Source organism: Tenrec ecaudatus, chromosome 4 (assembly GCF_050624435.1).
Source record: "Tenrec ecaudatus isolate mTenEca1 chromosome 4, mTenEca1.hap1, whole genome shotgun sequence".
Taxonomy (NCBI): Eukaryota; Metazoa; Chordata; class Mammalia; order Afrosoricida; family Tenrecidae; genus Tenrec; species Tenrec ecaudatus.
Window position 1 is genome coordinate 104327358 of NC_134533.1, and position 14204 is coordinate 104341561.

Consider the following 14204-nt stretch of genomic DNA (forward strand, 5'->3'; position numbering starts at 1 on the left):
GAAGAAAGACAGCAGAGGGTATAAGATAGAAAAACAATAATATTTTATAATTTTATCAGGGTTCTGTGGGGGGCGGGAAGGAAAAGATAGGAGCTGATACCCAGGGCTCAAGTAGAAAGAAAATGTTTTGGAAATGATGATGGTAACGTATGTACAAATGTACTTGATACACTGATATATTGATTGTTATAAGAGCTGTAAAAGCCCCCAATAAAATGATTTATTTTAAATATGTGTATCACTTCTATTCTTATTTTTCATTAATTTTGGCTTTTATCAATCCCTCATATCTCATATCTGGTCTTTTTCTACCATCCCGACCCTCCTCACCCTCCCTTTACTTGTTATTCTCTAATTTCTCAGACAGCATAATGTACTGGTGAGGACTTTGGAGCCAGAATGCCCATATAAAATCATTCTATTATATAACCTCAAGTAAATTATTTAACCACAGTACCTTAATTTCCTCATTTGTAAAATACCTTCAGGATCAAATGAATACATGCGAAGCATTTAGAACAATTCCAAGCATAAAATAAAAGTCTGATAAATATTAGCTCTAATTACTTTTCCTTTCATTTAACTAGTTCATTATCTGACTGAATCGTCTTAGGGGTTAATCCCATCTTTTAAGTGTAATTTTCAAATCTACAATTTCCAAAGTATCCTTTCTTCTTCGTATTTATCTATTGATTCACTTCTGATTGGTTTTATTTGATAATACCTTATTATTCATATGAGTATTATTCCATTCTCATCAATGAGTATTAAGCATACTTAATTTCAGTCATTTTTAAAATGCTGTGTCAGTTTCAATATACTGGCAATGAGTTTATGCCCCTATGCTATGTTTTTTTATTATCCATGGAAAACATGCTTTCTTATGAGGCAACTTCAAAAAGTTGGTGGAAAAATGTGATTAAATAACAATGGAACCTTTCTACAAACATTCTTTAGTTCCTCATATGTACGTGGTATATGTTGCTGTTGTGTGAAACTGAGTTGATTCTAACTCAGGTGACACACTAGAACTGTCCCAGTCAGGTCATCTTCACAGGAATGGATCCCTAGCCATTCTTCTGCAGAGTTGCTGGCTGGTTTCAAAGCACCGTGACTCCTTACAGTAGTGTATAGGCTGATTATCTTAAGTGGTGTTTGTTCGTTCCCTTGTCTACTCTTATCCTTCACTAATTGATAGTTTGGACACTGTCTCTAATAAGTCCAACAGGATTAAGGGTCATAAAGCAATTCTTATAGTGACAGTACTGAGGGTCTGATTCTGAAGTGATTCTGAAAATACTTCACATAATCCAAATAATAACTGCAGGGCTGAGTCCAGTTCTCCTGTGCCTCCCATCCTAAACAGTCTCAGGAGCTACAGCCCAAAGCACTGTCAAACCTTTTCAATGAACCTGGCCGTTGAAGTAGGGATTTTAAAATTTTCCATCATTCAGAGGAACTGAAATCTCCACTTCTCTGCCTGTGTGTAAAGTTCAGTCCCAGCAAACTTTAGCTCCTTATTGTTTTGAATGTAGTTTATCAAGTAGGAGAAATGTATCTTTTTATGAGAAACAGATCTTGAGTTGTGGCACGACAGAACTCAGAAGATATCCTAGCTCAATGTTTTTCCAAACTCTTCATGCTGTGCAGACCCTTGTGCAAACTCCTTTGCAATACGGAGATTCAGATGCAAAGAGATAACACAGACAAGAACTGAAATACATTTCAGAACCATATCTTTTAAGTTATTCAAGTCATCCTGTGAATCCCGGAATTTCTCTAAAGCATGCTCTAGAATGATAATGAAAGCACACATTTAATCTTTTAGCTCTGATTTCATTTCTTATCAAATTGATGTAATAATGACTTGCCTAACCTCTCGCTCAAAGGCTGCTGATAGAATGTACAAGTTTGAAAAATCACTGATTCATATAAAAGATTCATAAAATATGAGACAAGATTTAAGAGTAAGCTTACAGTTCATTTCACAATTTCAAAAGTAGATTATTTGATGAAATATTTACCTGTTAAAGAAATGTTTATAAACCATACATACAAAGCTAGTTATGAGAACATAACTTTATGTTTTTTAATCAGGCTCGTTTCCACATTTGGCTAAAGACAAGAGGACAGGGCAGAAGATGTAAGAGTTTTAAAATTCTTAATTGACAATTTTGCACACTAATATAAAAATTGATTTTCTTTAAAAATATGAAAAAAACAAATTGGTATTTAACAGTATACAAGAGTAAGTAAAAAACTATTACTATAAAATAATAGAACCCTTTACTAAATTAAAACACTAAAATGGGAAGCTATCATTTCTTGGTACATCTCCCATTGAAATTCAGCTCTGAAGGTACTGTTTTCATCTCTATAATCCTACCCCAAATAATTCTGCATTCTTCTATTTACATTACGTCAAAGTGGCAACTTTGGCATTCTCAAGAGACTCAAGTTAGGTTCTTCTTCAATATTCTCTAAGTTTGGGAGGACAAAAAGATGTCTGAGGAAGCAAGATCAGGGCTGTTGGGTGAATGGGGTAAAGCTTCCAACTACAACAGCTCAGTCTACCCTCTAATAATGCGCACGGTAGGAAAACACAACTAGCAAAGCTTTCCTAGCCTTTTCTCTTCACTGCACTTTCCAACTTTCTTAGAACGTCTGCCTGTGTCCTTCAAGACAATCTTTCAAGATTACTCCCTTGGGATCCCATCAGACAGTCCCTGCAACATGCTGAGCTCACCTCGCTGGCTCAACTGGCCCAGCAGATCCACTCAGAAGTTTGTTTGGATTCAACCTTGCCCTCTGCACCGTATTGATAAATCCCAGGCCCTTCCTCAGTTCTGACACTTAACCTGTTTTTCTAACACTCCATTCTATGGTTTTCCCAAGTGTATCACAATTTAATTCAGGGAATTTTGGTAGCAATATACAGGACTTTTTCATAACTAAATACTGGCAGGATGATTGCTTAGGATGATTTACTGTAACGTAACATAAGAGAAGATGAGGCTTTATGCAAGGACAGTAATTTCAGAAATAAAAAGAATGAGACAGATACTGGACAAAGATAAAGGTAAACGTAACAATACTTCGTGCCCACTTAAATGGACTGCGAGAAGTTATGAATTTCTCTATGGTTTTTAACAAGGAAAGCAGAAGGATGGCAATATAATTGAGAGAAAAAGCGTACATAATTGAATGGAGACAGGCGGTGGATAAATGGGAAGAAGTTATTTAGACATTCTAAAGTTACACCTTCCCATTGTCAGTCTGTCCATTCCAAGTCAGAGCAGCCCTGTAAGCAGAGTAGAATTAAGCCATAGGGTTTCTAAGGCTATACATTTCCGTGGACATAGACTGCCACAGCTTTCTTCTCTGGAGGAACTGATGGATTTAAAGAGCTGCCTTTTTCGGTTAAGCAGTCATGTTTAACCACTGTGCCATCCATGTTCCTCTCTGAAGTCATGTATGCCCATTCAAATAGCCAGCAACCAGATATATCAGTTTAGAGCTCAGTGCACATCCACAGATAGAATTGGGATTTTCACACAGAAATGTTAACTGGAGAGGAAACTAGAAAAGACAGTCAGGATTAGAAGGGAACTCTGATGCTTGCAGTATCTATCCAATGTCTCCTTCCTTCTCCCTCACGCAGAGCTCACTCTGCAGTCACTGAGAGCAACGCTTAGTCCTTCACCTTACCCTGCTGCTCCCTCTGCCTCAACTACTCCTACCTGTGAGTTTGCCAAAGGAGGATGATAAAGCTGTTTGGAGAAAAGAAAACTGTTAGGGGATTCTTTTGAAGGTGATGTTGTGTGCCTGTGTGTATAAGACAGCATGCATGCACGTGTGTGCATGTGTGTGTTTTAATGACACAAGACACAGGCATATGCGAAACTCATGGACTAGGTGCTAAGAGAAACACATTGAAGATTTCATAAAACAGCAGTGACAGCTGGTAGGAACTAGTTCCAGAGGAAAGAAAATTAGATCAAGAGCACAGGTAAAAAAGTATAGCTTTAAAAGAGATGGGAACCCCTTTCCCATGTCCAGATGACAAATGCAGAAAGATCAGCTTTCAGGGCAAACAGATAATACTATAAAACTTATCAATTCTAATCTTTCAATAAGATGGGATGCAGTCCTTAATACGAATACAGAAGTCATCTAAAGAGAATGGAGAAAGTCTTGAAAACTACCAAGAGAAAGAAAAATAAGAATACACTGACGGCAAACGTGCAGGAAAAAATATATCACTACTAACTTCTTAAACACATTCTAGAAATTGAATTGGGACAATGTACATGCTGATTGATTACAAGCTCTTTAAATGATAAATACTGGGCAACAAGGGGAAATATTGCTGATATAGCAATATCGTAGCAAAATAATTTGAAATATTATTACAGTTATGTAATTATACATATTTACACATAGACAGCGACTTAATGAAAATATCAAAAATAAAGAAGGTAAATGATTTATTTCTATAATGTTAAGTGAGCAAGACTATTAAAGATGTCATGAGAAAAGAAAAAAAACAGAGCTCTCGACACACGCAATCCAGGACAGATAAACCGCACAGGAACACTAATGGGAGTAGCAATACCATAAGGATAGGGGGAAGGTCGGGGTAGAAGGGGAATCAATCACAATTATCAGCATATAACACCCCTCCCCCCCGGGGATGAACAACATAAACGTGGGTGAAGGGAGACAGCAGACAGTGTAAGATGTAATAATAATGTGTAATAATTATTTATAATTTATCAAGAGTTCATGAGGGTGGGAAGGTGGGGGAGGGAGGGAAAAAATGAGGTTCTGATACCAAGGGCTCAAGTAGATAGAAAATGTTTTGAAGAGGATGATGGCAACATATGTACAAATGTGCTTGATACAGTGGATGTACAGATTGTTATAAGAGCTGTAAGAGGCCCCAGTAAAATGATTACAATTTTTTAAAAGAAAGAAAAAGCACAGACAAGCATTTGGCAAGAAATATTTCAAACATTTACTAGGATTATTGCTGGGTAGTAGGACTTGAAGTATTCCCGAAGGAGCAGTGGTCAAAGCACTGAGCTGCTAACCAAAAGTCGCAGTTCAAACACTCCAGTGAGACCCCAAGAGAAGGATGAGACGCTCTGCTTGCAGACAGACTGACAGACTCAGAAATTCTGGTGTGCACAGGCTGTAAGTTGGAATCAACTGAATGGCAGTGATTTAGTTTTGGAATAAGCCAGCCGTGGATTTAGTTTTTAATCAATGGGGCTTTGGGGGATTTTTCTTTCCTTTTTGCATTTTCCATGTTTCTACAATGAAAATACCGCAATCTGAAAGTTATCTATGATGAAAATGAAAACTTCATTGAAACATCTCACCCTGCACTTAATTAGTTCAAAAAAGGGATGAGAATGTCTACATAATAAAAATTTAATAAACATTAAGTGATTTCTTATATATAAGGTGTTTAAAACAAGTCCTGGCATAAAGTAGACTCTCAAAATAGTTTCTGGAATTAGTAGTAACAATACCAGGAACAGTGTACTATGCTTATCAATTAAAATCATAACAATTAAATAATATTAGTAGTTACGATATTATGGTGTTGGCATCAAGACAGACAGAAAGGTAAGTGGCACAGAACTGGGAAGATCAGAAATAAACCTATATAGCTTTGGCTAACTCATTTTCAGTAAAGTGCAAAGGTTTTATAATGGATTCTTTAAAAAGACATAAAATGGGGAACAAAAAAAATAGATAAATTGGACTTACATTACAAGCTTTTTAATAGCAAAGGACTATCAAGCAAGGGAAAACACAAACTATAGAACAGGAAAAATGTTGGGTAAGCACACCATCAGATAAGGATTTCAAATCAAGAACATATAAAGAACAATCCCTATAGCTCCAAACTAAAAAGACAAATAACCCAATTATCTATGAGTAAAGGGCATTATTCCAAAGAAGATGTAAGTGACCAATAAAAACTCAGAGTTCATTGCCATCAAGTTGATTCTGACTCATAGCAACTCTTAGGACCATGGTAGAACTGCCTCAGAGGATCTGAGACTATAAATCTCTGTACAAACAGACTGCTTCGTCTGCTCCTATAGTGAGGCAAGTAGGTTTAAACCATAGACAGTGAAGCTAGCAGTCCAATGTTTAACCTACCTTGCTACAGGGATCTTTAGCTTGTACTAATTGCTCAAAAGCTAAGAGGAACTAGATGTCATGAAGACATCAGTAGTATTAGATTTAATTGTTCAAAGGAAGAGATAACATGTGAACTATTTCATACACTTTTTTCCGAAGAAGATATATAAATAGCCAATAAAAACTCAAAATTCACTGCCACTGAGTTGATTCTGATTCATGGCAACTCTACAGAACTGGATAGAACTGGCCCTGTGGATTTCTGAGACTATGTAACTCTTTATGGGAATAGAAAGCCTCATTTTCCTCCTGTGGAGTGGCTGGTGGCTTTGAACTACTGACTATGTAGTTAGCAGCCCAACAGGTAATCAGTAAGCCACCAGGACTCCTAAAAGGCCAATACACACATGAAAAGATTCGCACCTCATTAGCCATTAAAATATGAAAATCAAAATCACAATGAGATACCACTTCCCCCACCAGAAAAGCTATTTCCAGAAACTAAGTGTTGCAAAAATGTGGAGAAAGTGGAACCTCCCACTAATGCTGGTGGAAATATAAAATGGCAGAAACTGCAGTGCAGTGTGGTAATTGCTCAAAAGGTTAAACATAAGACATACAACAATTCTACTCCTCAGAATATTCCCAAATAATTGGAAGGAGGAATTCAAATAGATAGCTGCATAGCAATGCACCCAGTAGCATTGTTTATGATAGCGAAAATGCAGAAACCACCGAAGTTTTCATCAAATTCTGGTATATGCACACAATGGAATACATTCAAGTAGGGAAATGAAGTCATAATGCATACTACAACCAATGATAAACTTTGAAAATTGCATGCTTAATGAAATTAGTCAGACACAAGCGGTCAAGTATTGTAAGATATAATTCATGAGAAAAATCTGGAATAAGTCAATGCATAAAGATAAAAATTTATTAATGCTTGGCAGGGGCTGAGGAAAGCAGGAAAGAGGAAGAAGTAATGAGTTTCTTTTTAGAGTGGTGAAAATTTTAGAAAATGCACAGTGCTGGTAGTTGTACAATATGGTGAGTAAAACTTATGTCACTGAACTGTGTACTTAAAAACAGTTTAAATGACAAATATTTCCTTCTATATATTCTGCCACAATAAAGTTAAAAGGGGGAAAACCAAAACCTAAGTAATTTTCTTGAAGTAATAACTCCTTATAAAATGTGTCCTATAATGCACAGTTGGAAAAGATTTTTAAACCAAGCCATATTTTACACTTAATTTTTATATTCAATTCAAAGAATCATATAGATGATTTCTGAATCGACAGAAACAAAATGAGTACTATAAATTTTCTTTATGACTCACTGTAACTTGAGAGTATTTTTCTTTTAGCTGGTGCACTTCATTCACCTAAATTTTACTTTCTCTCACAAGTAAATCTTTATTAGCATCTGTCTAAAATCAATCAAGTCAGCATCTATTTTGACATCTGCATTTATTCCAAAATTGAAAACTAAATCACATTAAATTTGACTTCTTACAGCTACTTTCAATAACTTCTTATGCATTATAAAATACATTTAAAGTTAGTTTCGTAAACATATAAAAGAATAGTTTATTTTAGTGTTGATTTGTTTTGATCAAAATGTTTTCCCTTAAGTTTATAAACATACAATATAAACATATAGCATAACTTCCCATACTCCACACTAAGAAAAAACATTGAAAGAGAACATATTTTAAAAATTCTTAGACAAGTAGAATTAGAGGACAATGGTATTTTTCCATGAATTTTTTTGAAGCCATACAGGTAACTTCAAACCTTTGAGAGAATATAAGTCTCATATACTACAAATGCTACCAATTCACTATGTCTCATATAAAGAGCTCCATGGTACATACAGTGGTTATCTCTGTAGCTAACCAAAAGGGTAGCAGTTCAAACCCACATGCCACTCCGCAGGAGAAAGATGAGGCTGACTGTTCTCCAAAATGCAGTGTCTCAGAAATCCTACGTCTAGCTACTTACAATAGGCAGGACAAACAATCCCAAGGAGAAAACAATGGGACCTGGAGATGGGGAGGTGCGGGGAGGGACAGGACATGGGGAGGATGGAACAGGGAAACTACACATTCAGGGATGAGGGAACAACAAGAGATATGAGAATGATGGTGAGAAGGCCTGGTGGGGTCTGATCAAGTGCAGAGTGTCCAAGAGGAATTTCTGAGAGCTGAGTGGAGGGTGAGCATGATAGTGAGACAGGAGGAAGGTAAAAAAAATAGAGGAAAGAGCTGTGAGGTAAAAGGCATTTATAGAGGTCTAGATAAAGGCATGTACATATGCAAATACATTTATATATGAGGATGGGGAAATAGATCTATATGCATATATTTATAGGTTTAGTATTCAGGTAGCAGGTGGACATTGGGCCTCCACTCAAGTACTCTCTCAATGCAAGAATACTTTCTTCTATTAAATTGGCATTCTATGATGCTCACCTTCCCGACACAACTGCTGAAGACAAAGTGGGTAAATAAGCAAATGTGAACAAAGCTGATGGTGTCCAGCTATCAAAAGATATAGCATTTGGGGTCTTAAAGGCTTGAAGGTAAACAAGCGGCCATCTAGCTCAAAAGCAACAAAGCCCACATGGAAGAAGCACACCAGCCTGTGTGATCACGAGGTGCCGAAGGGATCAGTTATCAGGCATCAAAGAACAAAAGATATCATTGAATACTCACCTCCCTGATATGACCACTGAAGACAAATGAGTGCATAAGCAATTGTGACGAAGAAAGCAGATGGTGCCTGTCTATCAACAGATATAGCATCTAAGACCCCAGAAGGCTTGAAGGTAAACAAACGACCATCTAGCTCAGAAGCAACAAAGCCCACATGAAAGAAGCACACCAGCCTGTGTGATCACGAAGTGTCAAAAGTATCAGGCATCATCAGAACAAAAAATTTTACTATAGTGAATGGTGGGGGGAGTGCAGAGTGGAAACCCAAAGCCCATTTGTAGGCCACTGGAGATCCCCTGGCAGAGGGGTCTCAGGGAGGAGACAAGCCAGTCAGGGTGCAATGTAGCAACGATGAAAAATACAACTTTCCTCTACTTCCTAAATTATTCCCTTCTCCCCCACCCCCCCACTATCATGATCCAAATTCTCCCTCACAAGTCTGGCGTCTTAGACTAGAAGATGTACACTGGTACAGACAGGAACTGGAAACACAGGGAATCCAAGGCAGATGATCCCTTCAGGACAATGGTGTGAGTGGTAATACTGGGAACGTAGAGGGAGGGTGGGTTGGAAAGGGGGAACTGATTACAAGGATCTACATGTGACCACCTCCTGGGGGACGGACAACAGAAAAGTGGGTGAAGGGAGACGTCGGACAGGGAAAGAAATGACAAAATAATTTATAAATTATCAAAGGTTCATGAGGGAGGGAGTTTCAGGGAGGGAGAGGAAAAAATGAGGACCTGATGCTAGGGGTTTAAGTGGAGAGCAAATGTTTTGAGAATGATGAGGGCAATGAATGTACAAATGTGCTTTACACAATTAATGTATGTATGGACTGTGATAAGAGTTGTATGAACCCCTAGTAAAACGATTAAGAAAAAAAAAGAAGTCAATGAGTTAGAATGGACTCAATGGCAGTGAGTTGGGTTTGTCCCTCTTAATTAACCGCCCAAAGGTAGGATGCACAATGGATTGAGAGGAAGCGCTGAAAGAGGTTAAGAGTTAAATGATCTAACTTCTCAACACTGTAAGGAGGCCTGGTGGTGCTGTCTGGAAAGCACCGGACTGCGATCCACAAGAGCTCTCTTTTCAGAATATATGAAGAAAATATTGACACCGAGCATATCAACTTGGTAGTTATTAACGGTGGTCTCTGTTCAAACACTTTAATAGCTTCTCATCTCACTCAGGATAAAAGCCCATTTCCTTGTTTAACAAGGTCTGGGTTCTCTCTATCTCTGTCTCGCTCGCTCGCTCATTCAACTCCAGCAAAACTGGTCTCTTCACATCAGAAATACTTTATATCTTTTAATTCACTGTTCACTAAGCCTAGAACTAGACTTTCTAGAGCTACAGAATGATGCTTTCAGATAGAGAATCACTCCTTTAAAGTTTCTGCATCAATGTCACTTTCTTAATGAGGATTAACCAATCTACCCCATTTAAAATGTAAAGTGACCAAGTAACCTGGAATTAAGGTCCGCAGTGCTTTCATTATTGCCACAGGATTTCTGACCTACTGTGCTATAAAAGCAGCCGTGGGGGCTGGTCACTAATCATAAGTCAGCCATGTAAACCCACCAGCCACTCTGCTGGAGAAAGATGTGGTAGTCGGCCTCCATAAAGATTTATAGCCTTGGAAACCCTAAAGGTCAGTTCTCCTCTGTCCTTCAGGGTCACTCTGAGTCAGCATCGACTGAATGGCGATGGGCTTACTTTTACTGGTAACATGCTATACGGAGCCCTGGTGGCACAAAGGTTAGACAGTCAGTTGCCAACCAATAGGTCACTGGTTCAAATCCACCCAGCAGCTTCGACGGGAGAAAAACTTGGCAGTTCACTCGCATAAAGATTATACCCTAGAAAACCTTATGGGGCAGCGCTACTCTGACCCAGGGGTGGCTATGCGTGGAAAATCAAGCCCACAATAATTTGCTATAATATTCATTTATGTTTACGGTAGCTTTCTCCCCGCTTAAATGAAAGTTCCCTTCAGGCAGATGTTTTGTCTGTTGTTTTCACAAATGGATGGATAAGTGAATCATGAAACAGATATCGAACTCAATGTTTCATTTCTATAGGGCAAGAATTTAAAGACAAGAAAGTTAATTGACTTGCACAAGGTCCAACACTTAATTAAGGACTAGAGTCCACACTAAACCCAGGTCTCCTTGGGGGCAGGCTTAGACTTCTTTGCCACTATAACACACTGTTGAGATGTACGAAGCTGTGTTTGAAATGAACTGCACCAACATGCAAACAAACAAGCACATATAGGCACGGTTATCGCTCACATCAAACATTACGACACAAAGTAGGTTTATGCTCAAAGGACCAGCAAACAAACTTCTACTACATACCTTTTCCCCAGATTTGGATGACATTTTTGCTGCAGTTTCTTTTAATTTATTTGCTTTTTCAAGCTGAGCTTTAAGTTGATTAGCCAATTCCTTCAAAAACAAAAACAAGCAAAGTAGGTATGTGTGCACATACATTTTTTAAAAATTCTTCATCATAGAATATATGTGTAGCAAAAACATTAGTATGAACATCATTACAGAATTAACTCACATTTATCTCGGTTTAAACTTCTCAAGTATCTGTGGCCTTTCCTCATTTTGGAAGGTCAATAGTTACAAGGACAACAGATGGATATATGAGCTTAAAAGGTTCATGGCAAACTCCAGGAATTTTTCCATAAACTTTTCCAAGCCCCTCATATTGTTGAGGGAGTGTGACAGGCCTTCACTTACCTACTTACTAAATTAAAAGCTAAATACAGCTGCTTATATTAAATCACGTCTATTTTTATTAAATTGTGAGGTAAAACAAGTCTTAAATCACATCACGATTTTAAGATGAACTGAATTGGCCTGTATGAACCTTTTCATACCATTGCAAGCACAAAACGCTGCTGGAAAATGTGTCAATGAATGAACCGTTCTTTCAGGCAGCTCTGCTCTTAGCTCCCCAAGTATGAAAACTGAAGAAAATCCTAAGTGTTCTTGATAAGAAATAAAAAGGGAAATGTTTATTTCCCTCAGATGTGCTCGATAAATTAGATGTGTAAGAATAAAAGTAAATAGCAAAGTAAAACAAGAAAAAGTAATTCCCTAAGATCTTCGGTTCCTCAAATCTGACAAAAGGTATAAAATTATTTAAATGTGGAGAGACAGTACTGTTTCGAGAATTTCTTTAAGGAACCAAAAAGCAGCAACTATGTTACTTCCAAAAGTATTCATAGGATATTAAATAATAACCACTAGTCTCCAAAAGAGCAACATCTAAGAGCCTTACCGTATTTCCCATCATCTCGGCCTTGATAATCTTGGCTCCCAACTTGTTCTTCTCATCAACATTTAGGATGTGGATGGTCTCAGTCTCTGGATTGCTTCTGTTTGAACAGAATAAATTAAGAGCATATGAAATAGAGGTACAACATACGCAATGGCAAAGCTCAAATATATTAACCTTAATATCAATAAATCATCAAATATTTGAAAATTAAATTCTATGTTCATCATAAATCACTAGTAAAAGCTTCTTTGTCACAATATCATGGGGTGACCTATGGTATATTAACAAATCATCTGACCAAAGCCCCGGTGAGATGCAATAAATCAATCAATAAGCTAGGTAACTATTTTGTTACATACGGAGAAGCCTTGGTGGCAGAGGGAGGGAAGTGTTGGACTACTAACTACTAATGCAGTCCTTCTTAAAAGGAAACAAAGAGAGGGTTTTTAACCTTAAATCAGGACAGACATCTGAAGAAACTCTTCTCAATAATTATTGATAATGTAGAAAACTGTCATCAGGGTATGATATTCTGAACTGCATTCAAATAATTGAAACAAAGATCTTGCTGCAAAGTCAATCCAGAATTTGTCAGACAGGGCTCTTAGGTGCGTCTCAACTTTCTCAGTGATGATTCTGAATTTTGTGTTTTACATTTAGGTCTCTGATTATTCACTAACTTTTGTTAGGAAATTTTATCTAGAAAGTAGAGATAAGATATTGAGTCAGCAAATTCTTAAATCCTGATACTGAAGTTTTTAACTTTTCCCTAATAGAAAATATGTTCCATATAAAAAACTTTTGGAAAGTTTAAATGCAACCTTAGCATTTGTGTAATTCTTCATTTCTTTTCCTAATTATTTTTATATAGTTTATATTATATGCAATTTGATTTTCTGCTTTTGCATATCTCATAAGTATTTTTGAAGTCATTAAAATTCCTATTATTTCTAAAAAGTCACAATGGTGGTTTTTATTCTGCTCAAGTGTAATATGACTGGCCTAATTATTTCCTTATTAGTCAATATTGAGCTCGTTTTCTTTTTATCTACCTTAAAGCTGCACTCAATATCTTTAGGCAAATATTTTAATATAAATTTCTGGTCTTTTCCTTGGTTTAAATTTTGACAGGTGGTTAATATTGAATCAAAGGATATGGTCACTTTTATAACTCAGAGTGTAGTTATAGAATTACTTTGTTTAGAGATCATACTAATCTGTAATTTCACCAGCAGGTATAAGGGGAGAACTACTTTGCTGTGTGTTTTACTATTATCAAAAAACAAACAAACAGAAAAAGCTCTGCTGGGCAGAGCTTTCGTAGGCATTTGTCCTGCTGGGCAGGCCTCAAGCAACGCCTCTGAGTTAGTGCACTCAGCGGCATCATCTGGAAAGGTTCTCTCTTGCCAGTCACAGTGAATTTTTTCATAAAAGCAGTTTTACTCCAACCATGTTTTTTGTGATGGCTGACAGAAGACAATAGCATGCGACTGTGAAATTTTGTTTCCTGCTTGGAAAAAAATGCCAGAGACTCTTGTGATGCTGAACACAGCTTAGAAGGACAGTGCTATGGGAAAAAAATCAAGTGTACGAGTGGTTTTCTAGTTTGAAAATAGGTGAAATGTTGACTGATGACCAACCTCATTCTGAACATCTATCATCTTCCCAAATGGATGAAAATGTCAACAAATTTGTGTACGGTGTTCAAAGACTAACAACAGACCACTAATGAGATAGAGAATATGTTAGTCTGTATTGACTAGAGAAACAAATTCATAGACATTCCTATGTGGATAATAACGTTATATAAGAGTAACTGTATATTGAGAAACATGCCTGCCCAGTCCAGATCAAGTCCATAAATCTGATATTAGCCCATATGTCCAATACCAGTCTATAAATTCCTCTTCAGACTCACGCAGCCATGAGATAACACTGAATGCAGGAAGATCACAGGCCAGTGGGTGGCAAGTCTTCTGAATCCGGTAGTGGTGAAAGCATCTCAGCACTGGTGTGGGTCTCCACA

The 14204-nt window shown here is 37.3% G+C and overlaps 1 protein-coding gene across 1 annotated transcript in view; it reads right to left on the reverse strand.

The window, feature by feature from the left end:
• CWF19L2 (CWF19 like cell cycle control factor 2) overlaps positions 1–14204 on the reverse strand; it is a 92929-nt gene that overhangs the window by 50051 nt on the left and 28674 nt on the right. The window contains exons 9-10 of the mRNA XM_075546544.1: positions 12179–12275; positions 11242–11331 (exon numbers count right to left, since the gene is read on the reverse strand). Coding sequence (XP_075402659.1) covers positions 11242–11331; positions 12179–12275 — 187 coding nt within the window. The remainder of the gene's footprint in view (positions 1–11241; positions 11332–12178; positions 12276–14204) is intronic.